The sequence below is a fragment of the Trematomus bernacchii genome, unplaced genomic scaffold (assembly GCF_902827165.1).
Source record: "Trematomus bernacchii unplaced genomic scaffold, fTreBer1.1, whole genome shotgun sequence".
NCBI lineage: Eukaryota > Metazoa > Chordata > Actinopteri > Perciformes > Nototheniidae > Trematomus > Trematomus bernacchii.
In genome coordinates, this window is record NW_022987573.1 from 2,699,052 (window position 1) to 2,723,287 (window position 24,236).

Consider the following 24,236-nt stretch of genomic DNA (forward strand, 5'->3'; position numbering starts at 1 on the left):
GAGGTCCTCTGGCCTCCAGATAGATGTCCTCATGTCGCAGGCAGGGACCAAATGGCCTTTTTATCCCTGTGTAAAGGGTAGTTGACCTCCCCTTACTCTGCTGGTGCCAGAAACCTCAGTCCAGTAACTGCTCTCAGCCTGTGAGATAATGTCATCTGACACGCTCTGATTTGGGAGATGTAATTGCACCCCACACTGTTGTAATTTCTCATTCATGCATGCTCGAACGGTGACTTATGCCACTACTAATTGCCCAAGCCCATTGACTGCAACCCTGCCACGTAATAATGACCTTAATAGGCACTTTCTTTGTTTCACAAAAATATTGAACTAAAGATTAAAGTTTAATACACTGTGTTTATTATTTGTTCTCTGAGCAGAGTGAAGTCATTCTTACCTCAGTGGACAATAGAATGGCTTTAATATTCTTCAGGGTTTTCATTCAATCTGATGCCAGTGATGGTGACATCATTGTCTACTTGGGCCCCGATGCAGCAGGCGTTAACATTATCTGTCTATTGTGTGATCCATTGTCTTGATCTTCTGCTTTTGTTTAAACAGGTGGGTACAGTCTCAACGTGTTTGCTGTAGCCTTTGTTACAGTAGGCTAGAGAGGCAGTGTGTGGGGGGTTCTAAATTGATATATTGTATGCCTGGGCCCCTTCTCTGTTAATTGCAGGAGAGATTTTAAAAGAAATATAATATGAAATCATTTTTTTACATTATCAAAGTAGAGGATTTAGCAAGGAATTATGCAAAAATTGCAAGAACAAGTGCATACACATACAACGTGCCAGATGTTTAGTCCTACTCTTCTAATAGTAGTGCTTTGGTTGCAATGTACCTATGTGGTTTATGACCAATAAACATATATTCTCAAAAGTCCTTTTTACTTATGTACGCAACAATGTTCTCCAGCAACACTTCTGTGGGTCTTGAAATGAAGTGAAAGCAGGAAGTCTTTAAAGCAAACCAGCCAAGACAGGGCACTGTGGCACTGCAGGGGATACTCTCTGGGAAATTAAGACCCCAAATGTAATGTGGTGAAAGTGACTCCCCACCTGTATCTTGTAAAGACTTTCCAAGCTGTAGTTAAATGGCATGTCTGCTGTGGGGTTGCAGTTCCAGCACAACAGCTCTTTGCTAAGCTGGTAATATGTTTAGTGAAGCTGAACTAAGGCATTGACTATTTAACACATGTAATGTGGTCTGATATTACTACCATGGTTAAGAGGTGGTTAAACTCATCTAATGTCATTATTTATATTAAAGAGCTATTATTATGATTTTATTTTATATGAATTTAAATGATAAATGAATCTCTTTATGTGGTGTAGAAAAGTTCGTATAAATTAAATGGGGGGCACGTGAAAGCATTTAGGCCTGATTACAGCCCCATAATTTGACCGTGGTCATTAATGCATAAAGCTACAAATACAAACCCACTCTGTGTCCACCTAATGCCTTCACCATGGAAATTGCAAGGGAATTTACAGCACGTAGTAAAGACTGTGTAAAGGGATTTGACACTTGAAGCACAGCTTTGTAGAACCGCCCTGTTGTACTTACTGTAGTGTAGACTAACTTGATCTGGAATTCAAAAGGATGTTTCACTCTACTTCTCAAGTTAATATTTAAGGAAAATATAGTATTCTTTTCATTATAATTTATATAAATGTTTCCCAGCATCAGATTGCTGTGAAAACTGCAGAGTCATGATCCTCTGGACATTTGTAGTATAGTCACACACAGAGTTGCTCCATCTCATAATTTAAACTAGGGCTCACTTTGTTGTCACGTTTTACACTCCTTGGAACACACATAGCTTCCCCAGGCAAAGGCTGATTTCACTGGATAGTAACACCTTTTATTTACCTACAGCAGTTTTTACTGTGCCTCACACCTAGGGGACCTTTAAGCTGTACTTCCAGAAGCAGTCACCCTTCCAAAGCCTATTACATTTCTGTTGAAAGCCGAGCCCCCAGCTTAGAACATTGCCATTGAGTAAGAGTTTAACTTAGCAACATGGCCTTCTGCACCCACTTGTTTGGACCAAGCCAGGAATGGTGGCCAAGAAAAGTTCCCGACTTCACACCAGGAAGGATGTGACTGCTGATGCATGCCAGATGAGGAGACACTAGACGGAATTTTAAAGCAGCTGCAGCCATTTGCGACATAGGAAAATATTTTATGGGTGTTTCTGCATTATTTCAGTCTAACAGCAGAGGTGAAAGGCTTTGATGGTTTCAGGTGTGGTACACATTGCAACATCATTGCCCAATATAAAAGTGGGTGGCCGTTAAATATATTTCAGATTCAGATTCCCCTATTGCATTGGATATAGTTGCCGAGTTAAGTCTGCCAGATTTGGACTGAGGAATTCAGACAAAGATCTATCCAAGGTCCAGAAACAACACTACAAGAACTTTTCAGACTGCACATGTTGTCGTCTAGACCCAAGCCTCTATGTGAAGTGCTAGAGAAGCAGAGCGTGACATTAAGGTATTGTTTTCCATGTTCTTAGACATTACATCATTGACGCCTAACATCACTGCCATGGACAGAGTACAAAAATGAAACTAAATGTAGGGCTGAAGCCCACATAGCTTTGCCAAAATAATTGAAAGCTGTGATGTCTTCTCAGGGTTCACTCTCCACTGCCATCATTGTACTGAAGAAATATGCCTCGTTTTATTTCAACCCAAAATAGCCCAAAAAAGTCACACTAAGTTGAAACAGCTGTCACTACACAACGGTACCTTTGTAGTGTGAGGATACAGAACAGTACGTGTAGATTGCAGCAGTTGCAACTATATGGTTGTCATCAAAGACAGTCGTTTGCGACACAGCACTAGCCAGTGATGGGCTTTCATTGCTAATGTATTCTGACTCAAACAATATGTCACCTCTGGCACGAAGCAGCATATGTAAAACACTTCAAAACCACAGTGTATTTGCTAATCAAGCTGTGCATCTCTCTGTGTCTAGAAAAATGAGAGGCACAGACAAGGAGGAGAACATCTGTAATCACTTCAAAGCGGATGAAAGAATGGATCAGAAGTAATGCAGCCAATTGATCTCAGATTATGTAACTAACATTCACATTCTATCTCAGGAACAATTTTAAATCCAAAAATGATCTCACACACAAACAATAGTTTTTCACAGCATTACACTGTCCCATGTGTCTCATAATTCTTTGCCAATATTCTTAAGCCCTTTTATTTTTTGGTAAATATTGCATTGTTGAATGGCACTAGTGACATTTAGATTTTTTTTTGCCATATCTTATTATCTCTCTTTGCAGTCATCACCCATGCCTGGGTGAGGTAGCTGTCAGTGACACCTAGGGGTGAACATTTGTAGACTCCATGTTCTTGATGTTCCCAGACAGCCAAACTCTGGGTGTATTTAAAAATTGCAATGCAAGAATGACTGGCAACAAAACGTTCAAATGTTTACAGTTTATTATTAAACAATACAAATACCAACAATAACAAAATCAATCAAACTTTTCACAAATGATTCAGTTACTTGTGTCAGCCAACTTCTAAATGGTCTGCTCTTCACAATTACTCACCATGCAGAGCAGACATTTCTTGCTTGGTTTGGAAGGCTAATGTTTCATTTGTGTCCTAATGGCTGTCATTTATCTTACGTGGTTGGAGTCAATGGACAGGTAAATCTATTGGCTGAGTGTCAAGGATTGACTGAACCTTTAAGTTATAACTCGAGCAAATGTAAGCAATGAATCCTATCTTTTTTACACCGTGTAAGTGAAGTGTTTAACCTAAAGGTCATTTAGATGGCTGTTTTTGATGGTGTTGTATTTGATTGCTTTTGTTGTTTAAAATTATGTCTACCACTAATTATAGTATAAGAGGGACATTATATTAGAAATGAGTAATTGTATATGACACAGCACCCATACAAGAGCCGTAAAACACACACCTCTGAATCAATTAAGGGCTTTTGGGTTGGATTTTAATTGTATATGTGTGCCTATATGATGTGGTATCTAAATGGCCTTGAACCTGAATTGGAGTCAATTTACTTGTTCCCCACTACATCCCTGGAACGGATTATGCCAAATGGGGATACTATGCTTATTGAAAGCATGTGGGGATGAAAACCACCATCATGTTGTGCCATCTTTATGTAAACTACCACACAACATTATTTAAATAATGTATAATTCTATAATCCACATTTCTGACAGGGCGGCCATGGCAGTTTCACTAATAATGCAAAAGCCTTGCATGTTTAATGTTAACTTTGTAGCTTAGTATTGCTTATTGAATAAGATACCACAAACACAACAAGCTGTTAACAAAGTGCGCCTTTTCAGGAACTATTCTAGACTATTTGGTAATCATGTCTTGCAACATGAGTTTTTTCAATTAATTAATTTTCTATTCACTCAATTCAAGAAATAAAAACATACACTGTACCTTTAAGAAAAAGCGTCATCCTCCATGTTGCTCACATTGTCGATTACGTCGACCCAGTACTCCCGGCATGCTCACTGAAAGTCCAATTATTGCTAATGGCGCGTATTTGTATGAGTATTTTAAGCTATTGTAAAATAGTATAAACATTAATTTAACACTGGGATTTGAAACTGGTCGCTGCGTATTTCAGGCTGTCTTCAAGGATAAACAGAGCGAGGATCCTGAACTAGAGGACTGGTAACTGTGATCACCTTCATGTGCTTTCTGTTAATAACTGACACAAACTGAAACTGAACCGGAAGACGGCGTGTGTTTGAAATAGCTTCAGTAGCGATGTTAGCTCTTCTAAACCTCCGTCCCAGAGCCACAACTTTAAAACCACTGCACCACTAGCTACATTACTGTGACGGGGGAAGTTTAGCTAGTACACAAACGTGGTGTTCATTCATTCGACCGTTGGAATCCCTGCCAATAAATCTCGGAATGTAACGGAAATGATTTCGTTAAGACTACTCGTGTCGGTTGTGTTATTATTAATAACCGTTATCCTAGTTAACGGTTCTTCAAAACTAAACATTCCCAAAGTGTTGCTACCGTTTGCCAGAAGCACAAGAATAAACTTCACGTTGGAAACTACTGAAGGTTGCTACAGATGGTGAGTAGAGTGAAGTAGAAGGGGATCTGAGGGCATGCTTTGTGAAGGAGTGTCAGATTGCACGGGGCATGTGAGGCCACATGGTTAGCTATCCTGTATACACTGTAGTCACTTCCTCGCAGTGTGTGTGGGCCTTAAAACAGCTAAACTGCTTGAATATCAATTTCTGATTTCCTCTTTTAGCTTTTCTTCTGTTTGCATATTTAAGCCATCCAGGTTTACAGTAAAGATGGAACTCCTCCCCATTATGAAAATGTATTTCCCACCTTATGATGATCATCAAGTGCAACATTGTTACTGTGAGAAATAAAGAACTACATGGCTTCTCCACCTGTGTACATAACCTGATTGGTTTATGGTCCTATTCTTCCAGGTCTTCCACCAGACCAGAGGTGGCCTCCATCCAGGCTGTGGATGAGGAGTTTGGGAGAGGCTGCTCCAGGAAGGCTGTCCTCCAGGCTCTCTCCACCCAGCACTCCAGACTGACCAGCATCATACTGGCTGAGGATGTTGGTAAATACATGGTTGCTATAATATTCAAAATAATAATATGCAAAGGTGTTTACTTCCTGTCTGCCTTCTTCTGTTCATTTATCTGACGTCCAGTGCTCCGTCTTATAACCTCTTTTTCTTTCTTTTTCTTGATCCTCCTTAGCAACGGTCATTATAGTCCTTGACAGCGGTCTGTTCTACTGTATTAACAATGTGTCACATGTTCTGAATTGACCAATCAGAATCGAGTATACAACTAAGCCGTGTAATAAACGTTACTAAAATGGTTACTAAAAGCTAGTAGTAGGTTTAGCCACGGAACATGTTATGAGTCTAGTATTCAGGGTGCAACGTTAGCAAAATAGTGTATGGTGAACTATGTCCTTTTTCTTTCATAATATAATGGTGACTCTGTTGCAAAACACTTTTCTTCCCCTTATTCCGTCTTTGCTATTGTGTAATGCTTCATGATATCTGTTGCATGATGTTGCACTGGTAGACAGTCATTGATAACTTGCAGCTGTTAACATTTGTTTTGAAATCAGGAAAATCAGACACATTGGCTGCACTGCAGTGCATACATCTTAAAAAGTATTTTTTAAACAAACCAAACAAAGTCAGACTTACTGTTCGGACTCCAATTGCTGAATAATGTGGCCTAACTCGCTCCACCTGTTTTAAATTTTCCCAAACATAACCTGATATAGTCACTAATGCAACAGCCCACTTAGCAGCCCTTTAAAAGCCACAACATTTGACATGATTGATACCTGTAGAGTGCAGCATGCTTTGTTGCTATCAGCCTCCATTGCTATTTCCATACACATAATAAAGTATGTTTAGTCAGGAGGTAGATGTATACGATTTGTGCCTCTAGAACAGGGGTAGCCAACACGGTGCCCGCGGGCATTTAGTCGCCCGCAGGGGCAACGTGAGTCGCCCGCGGGGCATGTTCTAAAAATAGCTCACCAAGCAAATCCAAATTGTAAAAAATACACAAAACAAAAAAGGAAATGTAATTAAAAGAATCTACCCTATGCATAAACGAAACCTCAATCATAGTGAACTCTATCTACTTACTACAACTCTATATCTATCTATCATCCCTCCTCCCCCCACCCCCACAATGAATATCGACCAATCACGTTCTTGCTTGATTTGCGGGACTAGCATTGCAGTCGGGAAGAAAAGCAATGTGGAGCGGCAGCTCACCGCTTCATAAGGAGTGTGACCGTGATTTTCCTTCTGGCAGAATCTACACAACACATCAGCCCCATTGAACACAGCCTAGTCATGCCAGCCTATACAACACATGAGGGGCAGAGTTTTACTCTGTGTGTGTTGCAACTTGCATATATATTTATTGCACTTATCACACACACGCATGGCGTAATTTCCACTGGGGACAGGGGGGACATGTCCCCGCCCGCTTTTCGAAATCCCGTTTGTGTCCCCCCACTTTACAAATATGTTTGTAATCACAGAAGCACACAGCCTCATAGAGAGCGAGAGAGCTAGAGATCACACCTTTATCTATTTAATATAGATAAAGTAAGAAATCATTCCAATGTGTAGTATAGGACAGTAAAAAAAACAAAAAACAGTTTAAAAGGGGAGTGATTAGTAAAATATGCATAAATAGAAAGAAAGAATGCTAACTAGGTAACATAAGATAAGAATAAACAAGTTTAAATGACTTGTTATTGGTTGTGATCATATTCTAAAGATGTTTGGATTATTGAAAAGTATACAGCTCCCTTTCATATGAGTGTTGAGAGCTGTATCCATAAATTCATATTGTGCTCAAAGTGCACCAGATTGATGCTTTCACTTCAACATTTAAAAAAAAAACCTAGAGGATGTGAGGTCCACCCCCAAATAAAGCAGGTTAAAATAATTAAATTGCATACATTTTCTTTGAGTAAACACTGAAAACGGGTCCCACAGACCCAAACAGCACACAAAGGTTAAAGGTCAGCATATAATAATGTTAAAATGTGCTAAATATATACACTGCAAAAAACAAAAAAAAGAGGAGCAAAAGTAGCCCCCGGCTTGTTTTACTTTTTGAAAGTAGCTCTCATCCTGAAAAAGGTTGGTGACCCCTGCTCTAGAAGAATTATTGTACTGCTATTTAAAAAATACTGTTCAAATAACACACTTAGCCATTTAATCCTGGGCTCCTCTTGGTTTGGTGAAAGTGCAATATTATTGTCCTGTTCCATATTAACTGTGTATATGATGTTTTGTCCCCTCAACCTTGCAGTTACAGGACAGGTGCTGCGTTGTGACGCCATTGTGGACATCATCAGTGAGATCCAGATAGTGTCGACCACCAGAGAGCTTCATCTCGAGGACTCACCACTGGCACTCAAAATTCATGCACTGGACTCTGAAGGTGACATATACTGGCTCACCACAGGATGACGTAATAGGGATGATTAAATATCACCTTAAGACTTTTCAAAATGTTTAACAGCAATACTGTTATGTTATTCAATTATCCTATCCTTAAGTCCACAGCACATTGTTTATTTGCTGCTCAAAAGACCTGTCAGAGTGACGAGTGAGCTGGCTCTAGGCAGCATTTTCTTTCCCCTCAGGCTGCTACTGTGAGGTGGCTGCGTTTGTTCTGTTCGACCGGTTTCATTTAAGCCAGACACACTTAGTTCAATGAGCTGTAGCTATAGCCTGATTCTTTCTGATGATATCTCCAGGGCCTGGTGCTTTGTTTTTGTTTGCTTTGGCTTAAGAGTGCATTTTATATTCCTCAGATGAAGTAGATTGCAAAAGCACGGCAAATTTCCCTTAATGAAATGCCTATTGGTTTGATTTTGGTTAATTTCGACTGCCAGGAGCGTTTAGACATTTGTGCTCAGTAGACATTATACATTTTAGCATAATGTGACTTCAGGCTTATAACACAAGTTGAACGGTCTGTGTAGACATCCTCTGCTTCTTACTAAATTGCAAATACCAATGTATTTAGATAAGAAAATCTTAAAAAGTCTTATTCTTGTCTTGTTTATGTCGCAGGAAACACCTTCAGCACCCTTGCAGGTCTAGTGTTTGACTGGTCCTTAGTGAAGGATGTAGATGTGAATGGAATCTCTGACTCTTACAATTCATTACGGTAGGCTTTCCTGTGTTAATACAGCACTCTCTCTTTACTGAGCAGACTGTTTTCAGAGTTATCAACCTACATTGACATTCTAACCTAACCATAAAACCTACAATATAGTGACCCTGTTGTTTTATCAAAGTAGTGTCAAGTTCATGTTTTACTTCTTGGTTCCTCTTCTTCTGAAATTGAATATTTCTTGAGGTCACAATGACCAAACTGAGTTTTCTAATATGTCTCTTTTCTCTTCTCAAGGGTACTTAAATTCTCAGAGTCCACCTACACTCCCCCTGCATACATATCTGAAATGGAGCGTGTCGGGAAACAGGGCGATATTATTTTGGTGTCAGGATTGAAAACGGGACATGCTAAACTAAAGGCCAAAATACAAGAGCCATTGTACAAGGTAAGCTGTTAAGAGGTACAAAGGATCTATTTCTTGGCAGTTATAGACGGTCTAAGAAGAGTACAAAAAGTTCTAATTAGTTCTGCCTTGGTATATAATGACACAGCAGTAGTGACAGTTAAGCTGGTTTTCTGTTTTGTTAAATAATTGTCGACCACATTTCTTGTTATCATGCTATGCCTCTACCTGAGTTATAAAATCATGAAGCTGTTGCCCAACAAAGAAGTTCATTTCAGTAATAAAATATTCAAAACTTAACCAACAGATGTATATGATTAATTTGACCACAGCCAGATTGTTCTGGTTTGTTAAGGTGGCAAGCTAATGTTGTGTTTTCCTGTAACTATGGTAACTGTGCCACAGGATGTGGGCGCTGCGGAGGTGAAGCTGCTGATTCTAGAGAACATCCTGCTGAGCCCTGCACACGATGTCTACCTACTGGCGGGAACTTCCATCCGATACAAAGTCCTGAAGATAAGACAGGGCACGATGACAGGTCTGTTCAGTGATGAGTCAAATCCATATTTTACTATAACTTAACCTACTGTTCTGATCTGATTCTGTTTAATTTAAATATGACAAAAAAATGGAGTTGAGTCATTGATTTCACTCCCTGTCACCAGATGAGTGAAGAAGCTGGGCCCTTTATTTCAGTTTCTCGTACAGAGGAGCCAGCTTTTAAACTAATGTGTGTTTGTGTTCCTCCAGAGCTCTCCATGCCCTGTGATCAGTATGAACTGCACGTCCAGAACAGTGTGATCGGCACTAATGGAAACCCAGACGTCTCTGTGGCCAGTCTGGATCAAAGCACTTCCACAGTTACAGCAATTCAACTTGGACACATCAACGTGGTGCTGGATCACAAAAGTATCCTTCCTGCACTCTGTAGCGGTTATTATGATGCTTTTTAATGTCATGATTTTTGCTTTGACATCTTCTGCTAATAAACTGGGAACTTGTCTTACCTGCAGCGATAAAAGTGTTTTAACAATGAAACTTGTTTATCTGTTACCAGTGGAGTAGTACTAATTGGAGTAGGATAATGCATATGGCAAGAAGTTATTTGTCATTGTCTACGAGTGACATTTCCTTAATAGCTATCCTCAGGCCTTCGAATGCAAGGAGTGTCTCGCCTACCCAACAGCACTCTGTATGTGGTTGAACCAGGATACCTAGGTCTGTTTCTCTCTCTTACTGTTTAAAAACATGAACAGTCTAAGAATGATTTCAAAGTTAAATTGTTTTGAAAGATGTTGCTGATCTTTATTTCTCTGTTTGATTTGCTCAGGGTTTAAAATTCAGCCAGGAGACAGCTGGGTTCTGGAAACGGGCAGAGTATATGATATCGTCATCGAAGTCTTTGATAAATCTGGCTATAAGATCTACCTCTCTGATGTAAGTATGCTTCAGTAAAACCACTGTTACATTTTTTTTCTTCTGTCTGTGAATGCTGTATGTATTGCGAGATAATATGACATTACAGGTGAAAATCAGAAAGTGTTCTTTGACCGTGGAGCCAGTAAATCTTTCACGTATCATTATTACTACATTTGAAAGTAACAGAAAAACAACCACTGAACCACTGCTCGTTTTTTGCAGTGGCATTCCTCAGATAACAGACCATGGTTCCAATCATTCGAGTAGGACTTTCCTAGTTCCTGTCTAATGAAACGCTAAAATAAGACGAGGTCATCTTTAATCGGATGCAGCCCGAAACACATGTGAGAGACATTAAGAGAGAGACATTTAGTGCACCCTTGAGCCCTCCTTTGCTAGCCTATGAGTTTTATTAGCACATATCTCAAACCACTGCTAAGAAAACCGTCACCATTCAAGTATGAACAAATACAAATCTTGACACACATAAAAAAATTACTTTGAAGGAGTGCCAAACCCAGCATCTATAGCAGGGGTGTCAAACTCAATTTCATCGCGGGCCACATTAGCATTATGGTTGCACTCAAACTGCCGGTTGTAACTTTCAATCTTAATCTTTATTTATTTATATTGCACATTTAAAACAACCTCAGTTGACCAAAGTGCTGTACAGGGAACAAATGTAAAATAACACAGGAGTAAAATAATAAAACAATAATTAAAAACAAGATAAAAAGCACAATAACTAGAAACATATAAAAACACATACAAATATCAAAATGTTATGTTCAACTAGTATTAAAAGCCAGTGCAAAACTTTAAGACTATATAAATATATTATATATATAAAATAATGTATTATATTACATTATTGCCTCTGCATTGGAATATTATTGGATAGTGTAATAACTTCATAATGAACTACGTCTGAAAAGCAGAAGTCTAGGGCAAATAATTGCAAGTCTCTTCAGTGTGCATGTCACAAAATGAGATGCATTGTGGGACATGTAGTTTATGGACAACGTGCTTCTGTAAAGAGGCATGTAACCGTATTGTAGGAGCCACATATGAAGTATTTTTCTGTGTTTGTTACGGTACATGTTTTTGAGTCACTATAGGTGGTGGGCGTGTCATTGGATTTGTGTGGTGCTTTTACCTGCACACTTTGTGATAGATGGAGGGGGAGTGAGCTGGAGAAGGACATTTTTTGTTGACCGCACGCACGCATGCACGCATAAAAGAATATACGCATATGCATATGGATATGGACTATTGAATGTTTGCTTTGGAAATAAAAGGTCAAACGCATACTGGTGGAAAGAATGAGTTTTTGCGCGTCCACAATGTTTTTCTCTTTAGTCGCTCGCGGCACTTTGTTTGGAATATTACTGCCACAATACACATAATAAACATATTATATTCTTTGCAAGCTCTTACGGGGCCACATAAAATGAAGTCGAGGGCCGGATTTGGCCCCCGGGCCTTGAGTTTGACACCCCTGACTGAAAGACAGGAACAGCCTGAACAGCATTGTTAAAACCTGCTCTAAGATCATCGGCGTGAAACAGAGAGACTTAAACTCCTTCTGTAACCAACAGATTCTGCGGAAAGCAGAGAGCATTCTGGTCTCTCCAGGTCATGTTCTTTCACATGAATTTCGTCTGTTGCCATCAGGGCGAAGATATGCTCTACCTGCTCTAAAGACTAATCGCTTTTCAAAATCATTCATCCCTTCTGCACTCAAACTTTTAAATTCTTAAAAGGCTTTTAACTTGATTATTTATTTATTTATTATTGTGATGCAATGAACTATTTATAGTGTAAATTGGAATTATCCACATCTGTGCTCCCGGGTGTATCTGTGTGTTTTCTTCCTCTATGTTCCTGCCTGTGTAAATAACATAAGCTGCTGCTCATAACCAATTGCCCCTTGCGGGATTAATAAAGTTGTTGATTGATTGATCTATAGAGTCCTCTAGAGTCATACGAATGCAGTAGTTAAACAATCTGTGTGTGTTTTGATTTTTGCAGAATGTCCGTATTAGCACTGCTTTCCCCTTGGAGTACTTTGAACTCCTGGAGTCTTCTCTGAATGGATCCTATAATCGTGTCAAAGCGCTCAAAGAAGGCCTCACTCTCATTGATGCTACTCTTACAGTTGTTGTGGATGAAGTGAGTGAACTTTCTACCATTTCAGTCTGTACTTCAACAGGAGAATCATTTGTTGCATTACCCTTCTGCTCTTTTCTTTCACTTCAATAGAGCGAGCCTGATCGTTTCATGTGGCCTCTGTTCTTTTTTCAGAATGGAGGAGTCCACCCACTCGCCAACCCAGTGCACAATGAACAGGATGTAGAAATCTATAACCCCATAGTTCTTAGTCCCAGTATTTTGACATTTCCATGGCAGCCCAGGGTCGGAACTTATCAGTACACAATAAAGGTAATTATTCTCTTTCAGATTACATGAAATTCTGGTCCATGAATGGTACAAAGTGTCACTCGTATGACACTTTCTGTATGGCTTTCTAGCTTGTACTCTTATTCACACTTTACCATAACACTCATGGGTGATTTTACCACTAAAGAGGTGTCATTCAGAGGCATGTGATGACTCCTTTTTTCTCTGACAGGCGACAGGAGGGAGTGGAAATTTCAGCTGGTCTTCGTCCAACACAGCTGTGGCCACAGTGACGGTGAAAGGCGTGATGACAACAGTCAGTGACATCGGCGTCAGTGTCGTTTATGCTCATGATCTACGAAACCAACTACACTTTGGGCAGATGAAGGTAAGTTGGCATAGAAAACTGTCAGATTGTTAAACAACAAACTGCTATTTATTAACGTTATGGCCCAAATGATAGTCCTAATTACAGATTATTTTCAATTTTATAGTCCATGATGTCTAATTTTCAGAAAACTCAATTATTCAATTGCACATTACACCATTTACATTTGTGTGAGACTCCATGTTGTTGTTGTTGTTGCCCAGATTTAAACCAACATGTTGTGATTTTATTATCTTCCCAGCATTTTTACATTGTTTTATAATCCTGTTTTCTCTCAGGTGTATGTTGTTGAGCCTGTTGCCATGGACTTCGCCCCCTGCCCCGTGGAGGCCAAGGTGGGCTCGGTCCTGGACCTCCCTCTCAGGATTTTCGGCCTGTTGGGTGAGGTGGAGAAGGAGCGCGTCATGTTGAGTGACTGCTCCCACTTTGACCTGCAGGTCGAGGAGGAGAACAACGGCATCTTCCAACTACTAAGCGGTGAGTCCTGCTCATCTGACCGGGACACATTGTGGGTGAATTAATGAATGAACATGGTAGAATAACATTTGGTTAAAGTCCCTGCCAAGGGATGCTCAATCATGGGATTCACTTATTAATGACTCTCTTTAGTGCTGTTTAGTGTTAATCAATATAAGTTATGACTGATATTGACTCTTAGCTAGTGAATTGCCAATTAAACCAGAGGCAGCCATGTTTTGTGTGTATTGTTTATTTAGCAATACTGGTTTGAACATGCATGTGCTTGAGGCTTATACTCAGGGGTGCACACAACTTTCTCAGTGAGGTACTCAGATGAGTACCTGGAGTCAGTGTTTGGTACTCCAAATCTGGCGATTGTCAACGGGGGGGGGGGCGGTGGAGTACAGCGCTTCGCGATTGTCAAGGGGGGCGGGGGGTGGAGTACAGCGCATCGCGATTGTCAACGGGGGGGGGGGGGGGGGGGGGGGGTGGAGTACAGCGTTTCGCGATTGTCAACGGGGGGGGGGTGGAGTACAGCGCTTCGCGATTGTGAACGGGGGGGGGGGCGGGGTTGGTAGTGGAGTACAGCGCTTCGTGACCGCGGAGCGTGTGAACGTTGTGATCTGCTGTTTTAGCGCAGGGCTGCTGTACAGACCGACGTTAACAGCAGCCCTGTCTGTGCACAGCACACGGAGACCGGTGATCTAACCGCCTTCTGGAAAAGCTTCACAAGTACGTCGGTACGCAAATGCGCTTTGTGACACAAGTGACGGTACGCATTTCAGATTGTTGCCGCGCATGCGTACCTGCGTACCAGTTATGTGCACCCCTGCTTATACTGTACAAGGAGATTAATTAGGTCGTTGACTTCATTTTAATTAAAATGTGTCCTCTACTTACTGATATAGAGCTTCTTTTGGTCCAGTGGTGGTGTAGGAGGGGCACCCTTTGTTTTCTCTGTGGTTGTTTCAGTGATAACTGATCAAATATATAATTACTGTAATTTTGTAACTACCCATACAAATTCCCATGCAAGCAGCAAGTGCTGGAAACTTTTTAATCAATTTAGTCCTCAACTGCAGTGGGAAAAATAGATATATTAAAAATGTATGTAACTATCCGTAGACACTTAATAGTTGCCCAGCTTAATAAAAGCAAATGCATAATACTGGTAGCGAACGTATAGGTCTGAATCCTCTCCAACTCTCTCTGAAGGATTTATACTTTTTTATGGCTTTTAGAATCTTCATTAAAACATTTATCTCTTTAAGATCTCTGTTAGCAAGAGCTACCGTTTTTCATTTTGAAATCTTGTATTATTAATCGGAGGAGTGGGCTGGGACAAATAACAGAATCTTTCTGTACTCCAGTGCCGTTTAAGAAAGGAAGATGAATGAGAACACCTGGGTGAACTGTTGTGGTTATTTGTTCTTTGTCATCATATTGCATTTTCTCTCTTACTCTTCTTGGCTTCTTCAACCCAGGGAGGCTGGCTCCAGGCCAGGAGCGCTGCAGTGGGGTGACGGCCAATGCCCTGGCCCCCGGGTACACCGTGCTCACCGTGAGCTACACCCACGGCAACGTCCACCTCAGCGCCAAGATCACTATTGCTGCTTATCTTCCTCTCAGAGTGAGTCCAAAGGCTTTATGCTACCAGGGCTCATCATACAAGTCATTTCATTTTGCCCTCTTAATGGATATTCTCAAGGCATCTAGAGTTACTTTTCTTGTGGGTTGTATTTATTTGTTTATTTAATAGTGTACTTCACCCTTTTTCTTATTGAATGCCATGAGGCATCTCTGCCCGAAGTCTTTGTTGTGATTTGCTTTTTATTCTTTTCATCTCAGCAATTAGCTTTTGCCCTTGAAGGAAAGTCGTGCACATTCATACACGTTCATGCACACAGTCTCTCCCTATAATCAAGGCAGAAAAGCGATGATCAGCGAGTGTTAAAGATTTCTCCTCCTGGGTTTACTCTATGAATTTTAATTATGTATAACACTGATTTGTTTTCTAGGCCTAGGCTCTAGTGCTGCACAGGAAATCAAAATGACTTTATATGTGGTAGAGTACCTCATTTGACAGTATGACCTTCTATCATTAAGCATTGTGTCACTCCTGAGCCACAGATATACTGCTGTGGTCTCCTTATATTAAGGTTATCAGAAGAGTAACATGCTCTTTGATGCACTACAGGTCATGTATTTTTTATTATGGAAGTGAGTGGTATTCTTCAAAAATATTGCAGACGTTTTTGTGATGTTTCTTCATTTCTTTTGCCCTGGCAGCTAAAGTTTGACCCAATTTCTTTTCTGTGAAATGCTGCGGATTTTAGCTTCACATTTCCCAGCCAGCAAAGTTTCAGATCCTCTTAACACTAGAATAGCCAAGCGGATGCACAAAAACCTGCTTTTATTTTTGAATTAAAGGATCTTTCTTTGGTTTTAAAATTGTCCTTCCATGATAATTTGCACACGTACTTCTTACGTTATTACATGTTGGTCCTCCATTAGTTTGACATTTGTGAAAGCATTTCTTATGAGTGTCCTGCTGTAACTTTGCATAATACATGACTGTTGTTTGGCAGGCGATTGACCCTGTATCTGTCGCTGTGGTGACTCTGGGATCTTCTAAAGACATGTTGTTCGAGGGCGGGCCCAGGCCTTGGGTTTTAGAGCCCTCAAAGTTCTTCTGCAACCTTAAAGCTGAGGACGATACCACTGTGAGCCTAACCCTCACCAGCCCCTCATCTCACAACTATAACCAGCACTGGGTCAAAGCAACCTGCAGGGCCCTGGGAGAACAGGTGGGAACTCATAATGTCTCTATTTAATATGCATGAAGCCAAATTAAGAATTGTATGGTTCAATTTCACCCCTTTTATTTCTTGTACCCTGACTATAAATACAATTTCTTGAAATCCCACCTTGCATTATCTACATTATGCCCTTTCTGTATGACTGTAATGGCTCTCAATAGTTATAGAAACAGCACCGTACTGTAGCATGTGGCCATCGGCTTCAGTTATTATGTCATTCTTCAGGTGCTGGAGGTAATGGTTGGGAACAAGGTCAGTGTGACCAATCCTTTTCCTGCTCTGGAGCCGGCAGTGGTGAAGTTTGTGTGCGCCCCCCCGTCTCGCCTCACCCTGGTCCCTGTGTACAGCAGCCCACAGCTGGACCTGACCTGCCCGCTGCTGCAGCAGAACAAACAAGTGGTGTGTATGTCGTCAACAAGCCTCACCTGATGTGTTTAGCTGCGTACATTTACTTTTTAAACCTGGTCTTTGTTTTACACTGATTACTTACCTCTTATGAAAATATTTCAAATAATATTAACACATTTTAGGCTCCTGTAAACATAAAAGGAAGTATCTTTGGCTTACTGATTTTAATTGTTTGTTCATAATTCATTCAACACTTCCTTTTTCTAGGTACCTGTTTCAAATTACCGTAATCCCATTTTGGACTTGGCTGCTTTTGATCAACAAGGAAGAAAGTTTGACAACTTCAGCTCTCTGAGCATACTGTGGGAATCGAGCATTGTGTCGCTGGCCAGCATCGAGCCCACTCTGCCCATGGAGCTGCAGCCGTTTGAAGACGGCAACAAACAGATGAAACTCCACGGTAAAGCACTGTGACTTGCCTTATTTTTTCTTGTTGTGTTTTTCCGAAAGAGTGGGTTATCGGCTAAATGTAAGTCTTTTGTTGAGACATTTGGAAAGTAATGAGGCAAAGTTCGGAGGGAGGCTCAGGCAGAATTAAATTCTAAGACTGCGGAGGCAGACAGGGAATTATCCATTCACCTATTAGTGGGAGTACATTTTTTTTTTAGTTGTGTTTCCTCTCTGTTTTTATAGATTAGTGAAGACAAAAGAGTTTGGATTGTTTGTTTAATTACGTCTTGTTTGTTGTTTTCTGTTGCAGGACGACAGACAGTGCTTGTACATCACCAAACAGGCACCGCTGCCATCACTGTGACAGCTCTGGGTTACCAGGACTTACATCTCACAGCAGCCAAAGTTCCCAGTCCAGTAAGTGACTCAAACACTAAAATATGTCCAAATGTTTTGCACTTTCTCTAAACAGCCAAAGCAGCTCAACGTCTATCCAAAATATCCCTATATCCGTACTCTTGATCAGTAAGCATTTAGCTCAAACTCAGATCAATATCAGGTGTTTTTGACTGGATCCAACTGTGATAGAAATGTTATTTATTTGGTTAAATGTGTCGTTTGGAGTCAGAGTGCAGGTCTGACTTTTATCAGTGATGCTTGATTTCCTTCTGTAAGCTAAACTTCACTTTAGCTAACTTTTTTTCAATTTTAAACCCCCTTACTGTATTGGATGTTTGTATAATATTTAAGTTGTAAGCATAACACTACCTTGGTTTCGTCTCTTCTTCTCTTTCTAAACAGTATGACCCTTTGACCCCAGTCTCAGCCACTCTGGAGCTGCTATTGGTGGAGGATGTGACGGTCTCTCCTGAGATGGTTACCATATACAACCATCCAGATGTGCGGGTAAGAGACGGATACACACACACACACACACATGTCACAGGGTCATGTCTTAGCAAGGATGAACACGGACTCACAGAATGTTTTTCATGGCTTGTTTACTGAAAGTAATTTTCTATTGATATTTTGCCATTATTCATACGTTTATTTTTTGTGCCATTATTGATATGTTTTTTACTCTTTAATTTAGCAGAAAAAAACTTTAAATTGCATCACCTTCGGTCACAACTGAATGAATTGAAAAGTTAATAATGATTGCTCTGGGCACCGTGATAGATTATCCCCCTCAGTGGGCCCCCCTCTCCTAATCCTGTGTGATATAAGAGCAGTGTTTGGCAGGTGTGGGGGTTAAATAACAGTTAGTGACCTGTGTAAGAGGATTTTATGGTGGGAGTGTGGTCAGAGGTCCTCTTTAATGTCTTATGCAAGGCCAGATGCCTGTCAGAAATAAATGACCGCAATATGTAATCATTTTGAGCTGTATTACTATTTTAAGCCCTCACAATGAATGAATTGTTTTTCAGGCGAACCTGGCACTGCGAGAAGGTTCAGGGTACTTCTTTGTCAATACCAGTATGAAAGGGATCGCAAACGTGCTCTTTCAGGAGGCCCAAGGAACAGCTCAGGTAAGAACGACCATCTAAACTCTGATGGGAATACACCATTTTACAGAGAACGCGAATGCATAACCTGACCAGGATATTGATTAAAGTACACAACTACTCTATTGAATGCAGATAAATGTGATTCTGATGTATCACTTTGATTTGCTGCACAGGTCTCTCCCATCCACCCAGGGGAGGTGAAGGTGATGGTTCATGACCTTTGTCTTGCCTTTCCAGCGCCTGCCCAGGCTACAGTGCACGTTTCTGACATCCTAGAGGTTTATGTGAGAGTGGTTGACAAGGTGAGTTTAGCACCCTATAATCCCTCATATTAGATGGTGCAGCACCAGCTTGACTAGATTAATATTATCTCTATCATCAGTAACATGCATTCCTGCTAATGTCTCAATTACTTAAACGCGCTAAATATGGACTTTTTCTTCTAGCACTTCCCTTTGCAATTTTAATAAAAGTTGGCCTGTCTTGAATCAGCATCGTTAAGTTTGCCCTGCCTGTGAACCAAAATGATTATTTCCCTTATGGTTTGTGTCTTCTCTATTACAGGTGGAGATTGGCAAGTCTGTGAGAGCGTATGTCAGAGTCTTGGATGATAATAAGAAGCCTTTCCCAGTCAGCTTTTTCCATTTCATGAATCTTAAACTCACGGGAGCTTCCGCAATCGTCTCTCTAAAGTGAGTAATGTGAAACTTGTTGATTAGGATGAAGGAACTTTTAAAGGCTTCATGTAAATGTTTAAATGTCGTCTTTTTTTCAGACCATTAGCGCAGGCCACAGAGGTGGATACAGCTGTGTTCGTGGTGAAAGGCGCCTCTATTGGTCAGACCACTCTGTCAGCTGTTGTTGTGGACAAAAATGGGAGGAAAATTGCATCTGCACCTCAGCAAATTGAGGTATAATTTTGTGTGAATTTCTAAAATGTTAACTCAGGCATATGTCTTGCACATGTTGTAACTTGTGTTTCTCCTTTTAACATCTAGGTATTTCCGCCGTTCAAACTCATTCCAAGGAAAATGACGCTGTTAATTGGAGCAATGATGCAGGTATGTATGAAATTGATTCTTTAGCTGTGTCTGGAGACAGCTGGCCTCAGTTTGTCTTGCCAGAAGAGTTCATCTGGTCCACAGTTTATATTCCAAAAAAGCCCTCTGCCAGAGCTCTTCTGGAAAATGACGTTAGACTAATTGCTCTTGCTTTAAACATCCAGATCGCCTTTCATTTTGCCTCCGCTCATGCTTTAATAAGAAAGCTATAACCAAGAGGCCTCCTAATTGCTAAACATACAATTCAATAATAAACATGCCTTGCACATTGTTTGTGTTGGATATCCATGTTTCTAGTCTTGTGTATTTCACAAAGGATAATGCCCTTCAACAAATTACTATCAGACCTTGCTTTGATGAACACTATTGACTAAAGTGTCAGTGTTGTCAAGTTTAATCATGTAAGAGTGATGTTCATTTATTTGTATTTTTTTTTTCTCATCCAAACTCTTAATCCCCTTTGCAATCCTGCTCTCATGTATAGATCACATCAGAGGGGGGCCCTCAGCCTCAGTCCAATATCCTGTTCTCTATTTCCAATGAGGACAAAGCTTCTGTTAACGGCATGGGCCATGTGAGGGGTGTTTCCATCGGTAATGTCACCGTGACTGGACTGGTCCAAGCTGTGGATGCTGAGACTGGGAAACTTGTGGTTGTGTCTCAGGTATATTATAAATATATAAACATCATGTGGACTAGTTTATCTTTCACCTACATTTTACAATGAAAAACATGTATCTCTTGTGTCCACAGGATCAAGTAGAAGTGGAAGTTGTGCAATTGACAGCCATTAGAATCAGAGCACCTATAACAAGAATGAAGACGAAAACACAGGTATTTTCAAGAAGAACTACAATGTACACATGACCACAAATCAAAGAGTAACTGCTTTATAGTTCGCGGCAACAATACCAAATATTGAGTACTTTTAATGTGCAATATTGTACTTAACTCATTCATCTCCTTTCCTTTTGTAGATGCCTGTTTATGTGATGGGTCTGACCAATAGTCAAACACCCTTCTCCTTTGCCAATGCCATACCTGGCCTCACCTTCACATGGTCCACCACAAAGAGAGACATTCTGGATGTCCAGCCAAGACACAATGAGGTACCCTGCCCTCAGGATTTTTGATGTTTCATTTGGTAATGAATACCGAGTCATTCCTATTTAAGGCTCCTGTTGTCCTCTCGATCCTTTTATCAGATGAATCTTTAAGATGTGCTGTCCCCTGCATTGCATTATGATTACAATTTTAAAAAAAGAGCATCTGCCTTTCCTCTGCTGTCTTGTCAGCCTGTCCCTGCTTCGTCATCATTGTTGCCTTTGTGATTTGATTTGCTGCTGCTATTTTTGCCATTGTTACAAGCTGTCTGTCTCCTTCAGGCTAACGTGGAGCCCCAGCCGGCGCACAACTTTGGTATGATGGTGACGGGAAGAACGAGAGGGCGGACAGGGCTGAAGGTGGTGCTCAGAGTTACTGACCCCGAAGCTCTGCAGCTATTAGGACATCTACAAGAACTCACAGATGAGATCCAGATCCAGGTACAGCACTGTCAATAAACCACTGCTTTAGATATTTGTATCTATGTGTCATTAGCACCCGTATTATACATATTGTAAACATAAATGTTTTAAAAGCCCCTTTTTATGGACTACTTATCGTGATCATATCCCCCTGCTGTTCCTTCATGGTGGAGATGCTGGCATTAAAGGAAGATTCTGAGCTTTGGAGTTTATATCTGAGTCTGATAAGACGGCAGCTTCAGACTGCATTAAACTATGACATGTTTCTTGTCCCGAAACATCAAAGAGCGATCAAAGCCCTTTTAATAATTGGACTTTCAACGTTTTGCTTTGATCAAGGTCTATGACAAGCTACACATACTCAATCCTGAAGTAGAGGCTAGGGAGCTACTGATGGCTCCGAACTCAGCCCTCAAACTACAAACTAACAGGTGAGTGCCTTTTGTCTCTCCTTGCATGTGAACAGACACTTACATTGCAAAAAGACACACATGACATAACTTGGATGAACTTAATGTGACTTGTGTTTCTCTGTCTAATAGGGATGGTGTGGGTGCGCTCTCGTATCGGACTCTGGATAGCCCTGACCAGGCTGTTATCGCTCAAGTGGACGATAAGGGCTTCCTCTCCTCTGGCTCTCTTACTGGCATCTCCTCTCTGCTGATCACCTCCCAGGAGACCTTTGGCATCAATCAAACTCTCATCCTTGCTTTGAAGGTCAGTTTGAGAGCCACTGCATGACACTATTGTTGGCTTTGAAGGCTGTATCTTATGGGCATTAACATAGAATTTCATTTCCATTACCTCTTGCGTGTAGTTTATTATATAAACTGTCTGCTGCAAGGTGGTTAAATGTCCAAAATGCACCGTTTGATAAATGTCGTTCCAATTCAGCATCAGTTTGTGATTTAGAAAATATGGCAATGTGCAGCAGCACAGCTAAATCAACAGAAAACCTAATAGTGCCTCCCAAATGGCAGATGTTTGGAGAATTGTATTTATGGAATCCATCCTTCATACTTAAAAGTGTGGCTGACATGGCTTAAAAGAAAGGATTATTTTCGGTGTACATATTGCTGCCAAATTTAAGTTATAAAAATAAATAAAAAGTCTAGTGGAAGAATTTATATTACTTTGGGGATGGCATAGATTTTCATAAAGCATCTGTCATTCTGATCAATTAGCTCCCTGTTTAGCTACACCCGCTACAGGCTCTATTCTCAGTGGGATAAGGCCACTCACTGTGTTTGTTAACAGTAGCACTGACCATGAAAATGACAGTTGACATTGTCCCTGCAGTTACTGAGTGTGACACCGGTTCTTCCCTTCATTTCTCAGGTGGTGCCTGTGTCCTATGTGCGCTTCAGTACCAGCCCAGTGCTGAACACAAACACCAGAGAGAGCCTGAAAGCCTTCCCCCTGGGCATAGTGCTCACCTTCACTGTCCACTTTCATGCCGGCACTGGAGAAGTCCTTCACAGCTCCAACTCCCACCTCACGTTCTCCACTAACAGGTAAACAGCAAACAATCTATAGATCCTTTAACACTTTTCACTATGTGGCTGTCATTTACATAAATAATGTATGCATTTATAAACAGTGTGACTCAATGAGTAGAATGCACGCAGAGGATGAAGGAGGACATTGCAATTTGCCTAGGGCCCGGAAGTTGAAACCCCATTATCCTGCTGTTCTGGGCTAAATATAGATTTATAGAGAGAGAGAGAGGCAGAGAGAGAGGGAGAGTACCAAGGCCTCTCTTCGAGTTGTCCGCTCCTTCACCCTCTCACACAGCCTTGCCTGACCTAATGTCTCCCCCCTATTTCAAATGATGCCTGACATGTCATGTCAACCCACTCACTACTCACCCTCTACCAGCTGAGAAAATATATATTATTTGGAATGTATTTATCAATATCTCCAGATTTGTACAAGTTTAACATTTGGAAACATGGAGTCTTGATGCAATATTTATCATTTGAATGTATGGGACATTTATTTATTTTATTACCTATTTTATTCAGCCCTGCGTTGGTATTAAGTGTTCTTTTAAATCTTAAAGCTATGTGTTACTCTGGTATCTTTTGTAAATTGTGTATGTGTTTTTGAGAAGCACTTTGAGTTACATTTGTGTATGAAAAGTGCTATATAAATGAAGTTTGATTTTATTTATGATATTAATCCATGCAATATATATCCCTAACACTTAACAATATGTTCTATATTTAGCCAGTGTTTAATACTGTTGTTTCAGACTGTGTGTATTAATATCTGTAGAGTACTAGCAGAGGTCATGGCAGGCTACGCTAAGAGTTCACAGAATTAATTTCCCGGGCTGTTCCTTCCCAACCTCATTTATGATGGAGTTGTTTCCACCCGAGTGAGTGAAGCAAATTAATGGGTGGCGTGTTTGGCAGGAAGACGCATTACTGCCCTCCTGATGAGGGGCTCCCTCACGCTATAAATTGATTCTATTACCTTGTTCTCCAGATGCTGACAGACAATATTAGGGGGGAAAGTATAAAAAATGTGTGGTAAAATGGCCGGTAGCCTAAGGACTAAAAGGTCTGCTCTGTGATTAGATCCTACGGAGTCCCCGGGGAACCAATTGGATTTGTACTGGTATCTGAGGTTATCTGAGATTCTTTGGAGATAGAGGCAAAAAGCAAGACGTGGATACATTTTTTTAAATAAAAGCACTTAGAACTATCGCAAAATATAAACCAAGCAAGCTAAGTCATGTATTTCTTGATTTTTTTTCAGTAGCTTGTTATT

General features: G+C 40.6%; 1 protein-coding gene across 2 annotated transcripts in view; it reads left to right on the forward strand.

The window, feature by feature from the left end:
- The first annotated feature begins 4,503 nt into the window (after positions 1–4,503).
- The window catches only part of nup210 (nucleoporin 210), a 35,593-nt gene continuing 15,860 nt past the window's right edge, over positions 4,504–24,236 (forward strand). Inside the window, exons 1-31 of one of the 2 annotated variants that reach the window (XM_034126489.1) lie at positions 4,504–5,106; positions 5,480–5,619; positions 7,865–7,996; positions 8,635–8,731; positions 8,975–9,125; positions 9,489–9,621; positions 9,834–9,992; positions 10,233–10,301; positions 10,414–10,520; positions 12,534–12,674; positions 12,807–12,944; positions 13,135–13,290; positions 13,569–13,767; positions 15,234–15,379; positions 16,338–16,556; positions 16,794–16,967; positions 17,184–17,376; positions 17,677–17,783; positions 18,168–18,272; positions 18,794–18,895; positions 19,048–19,176; positions 19,439–19,566; positions 19,650–19,785; positions 19,873–19,935; positions 20,420–20,599; positions 20,689–20,769; positions 20,913–21,044; positions 21,321–21,479; positions 21,801–21,892; positions 22,004–22,178; positions 22,800–22,975. In XM_034126489.1, coding sequence (XP_033982380.1) covers positions 4,946–5,106; positions 5,480–5,619; positions 7,865–7,996; positions 8,635–8,731; positions 8,975–9,125; positions 9,489–9,621; positions 9,834–9,992; positions 10,233–10,301; positions 10,414–10,520; positions 12,534–12,674; positions 12,807–12,944; positions 13,135–13,290; positions 13,569–13,767; positions 15,234–15,379; positions 16,338–16,556; positions 16,794–16,967; positions 17,184–17,376; positions 17,677–17,783; positions 18,168–18,272; positions 18,794–18,895; positions 19,048–19,176; positions 19,439–19,566; positions 19,650–19,785; positions 19,873–19,935; positions 20,420–20,599; positions 20,689–20,769; positions 20,913–21,044; positions 21,321–21,479; positions 21,801–21,892; positions 22,004–22,178; positions 22,800–22,975 — 4,280 coding nt within the window. In that variant the 5' untranslated portion in view covers positions 4,504–4,945. The remainder of the gene's footprint in view (positions 5,107–5,479; positions 5,620–7,864; positions 7,997–8,634; positions 8,732–8,974; positions 9,126–9,488; positions 9,622–9,833; positions 9,993–10,232; positions 10,302–10,413; positions 10,521–12,533; positions 12,675–12,806; positions 12,945–13,134; positions 13,291–13,568; positions 13,768–15,233; positions 15,380–16,337; positions 16,557–16,793; positions 16,968–17,183; positions 17,377–17,676; positions 17,784–18,167; positions 18,273–18,793; positions 18,896–19,047; positions 19,177–19,438; positions 19,567–19,649; positions 19,786–19,872; positions 19,936–20,419; positions 20,600–20,688; positions 20,770–20,912; positions 21,045–21,320; positions 21,480–21,800; positions 21,893–22,003; positions 22,179–22,799; positions 22,976–24,236) is intronic. The other variant, XM_034126491.1, reaches the window with a different exon arrangement.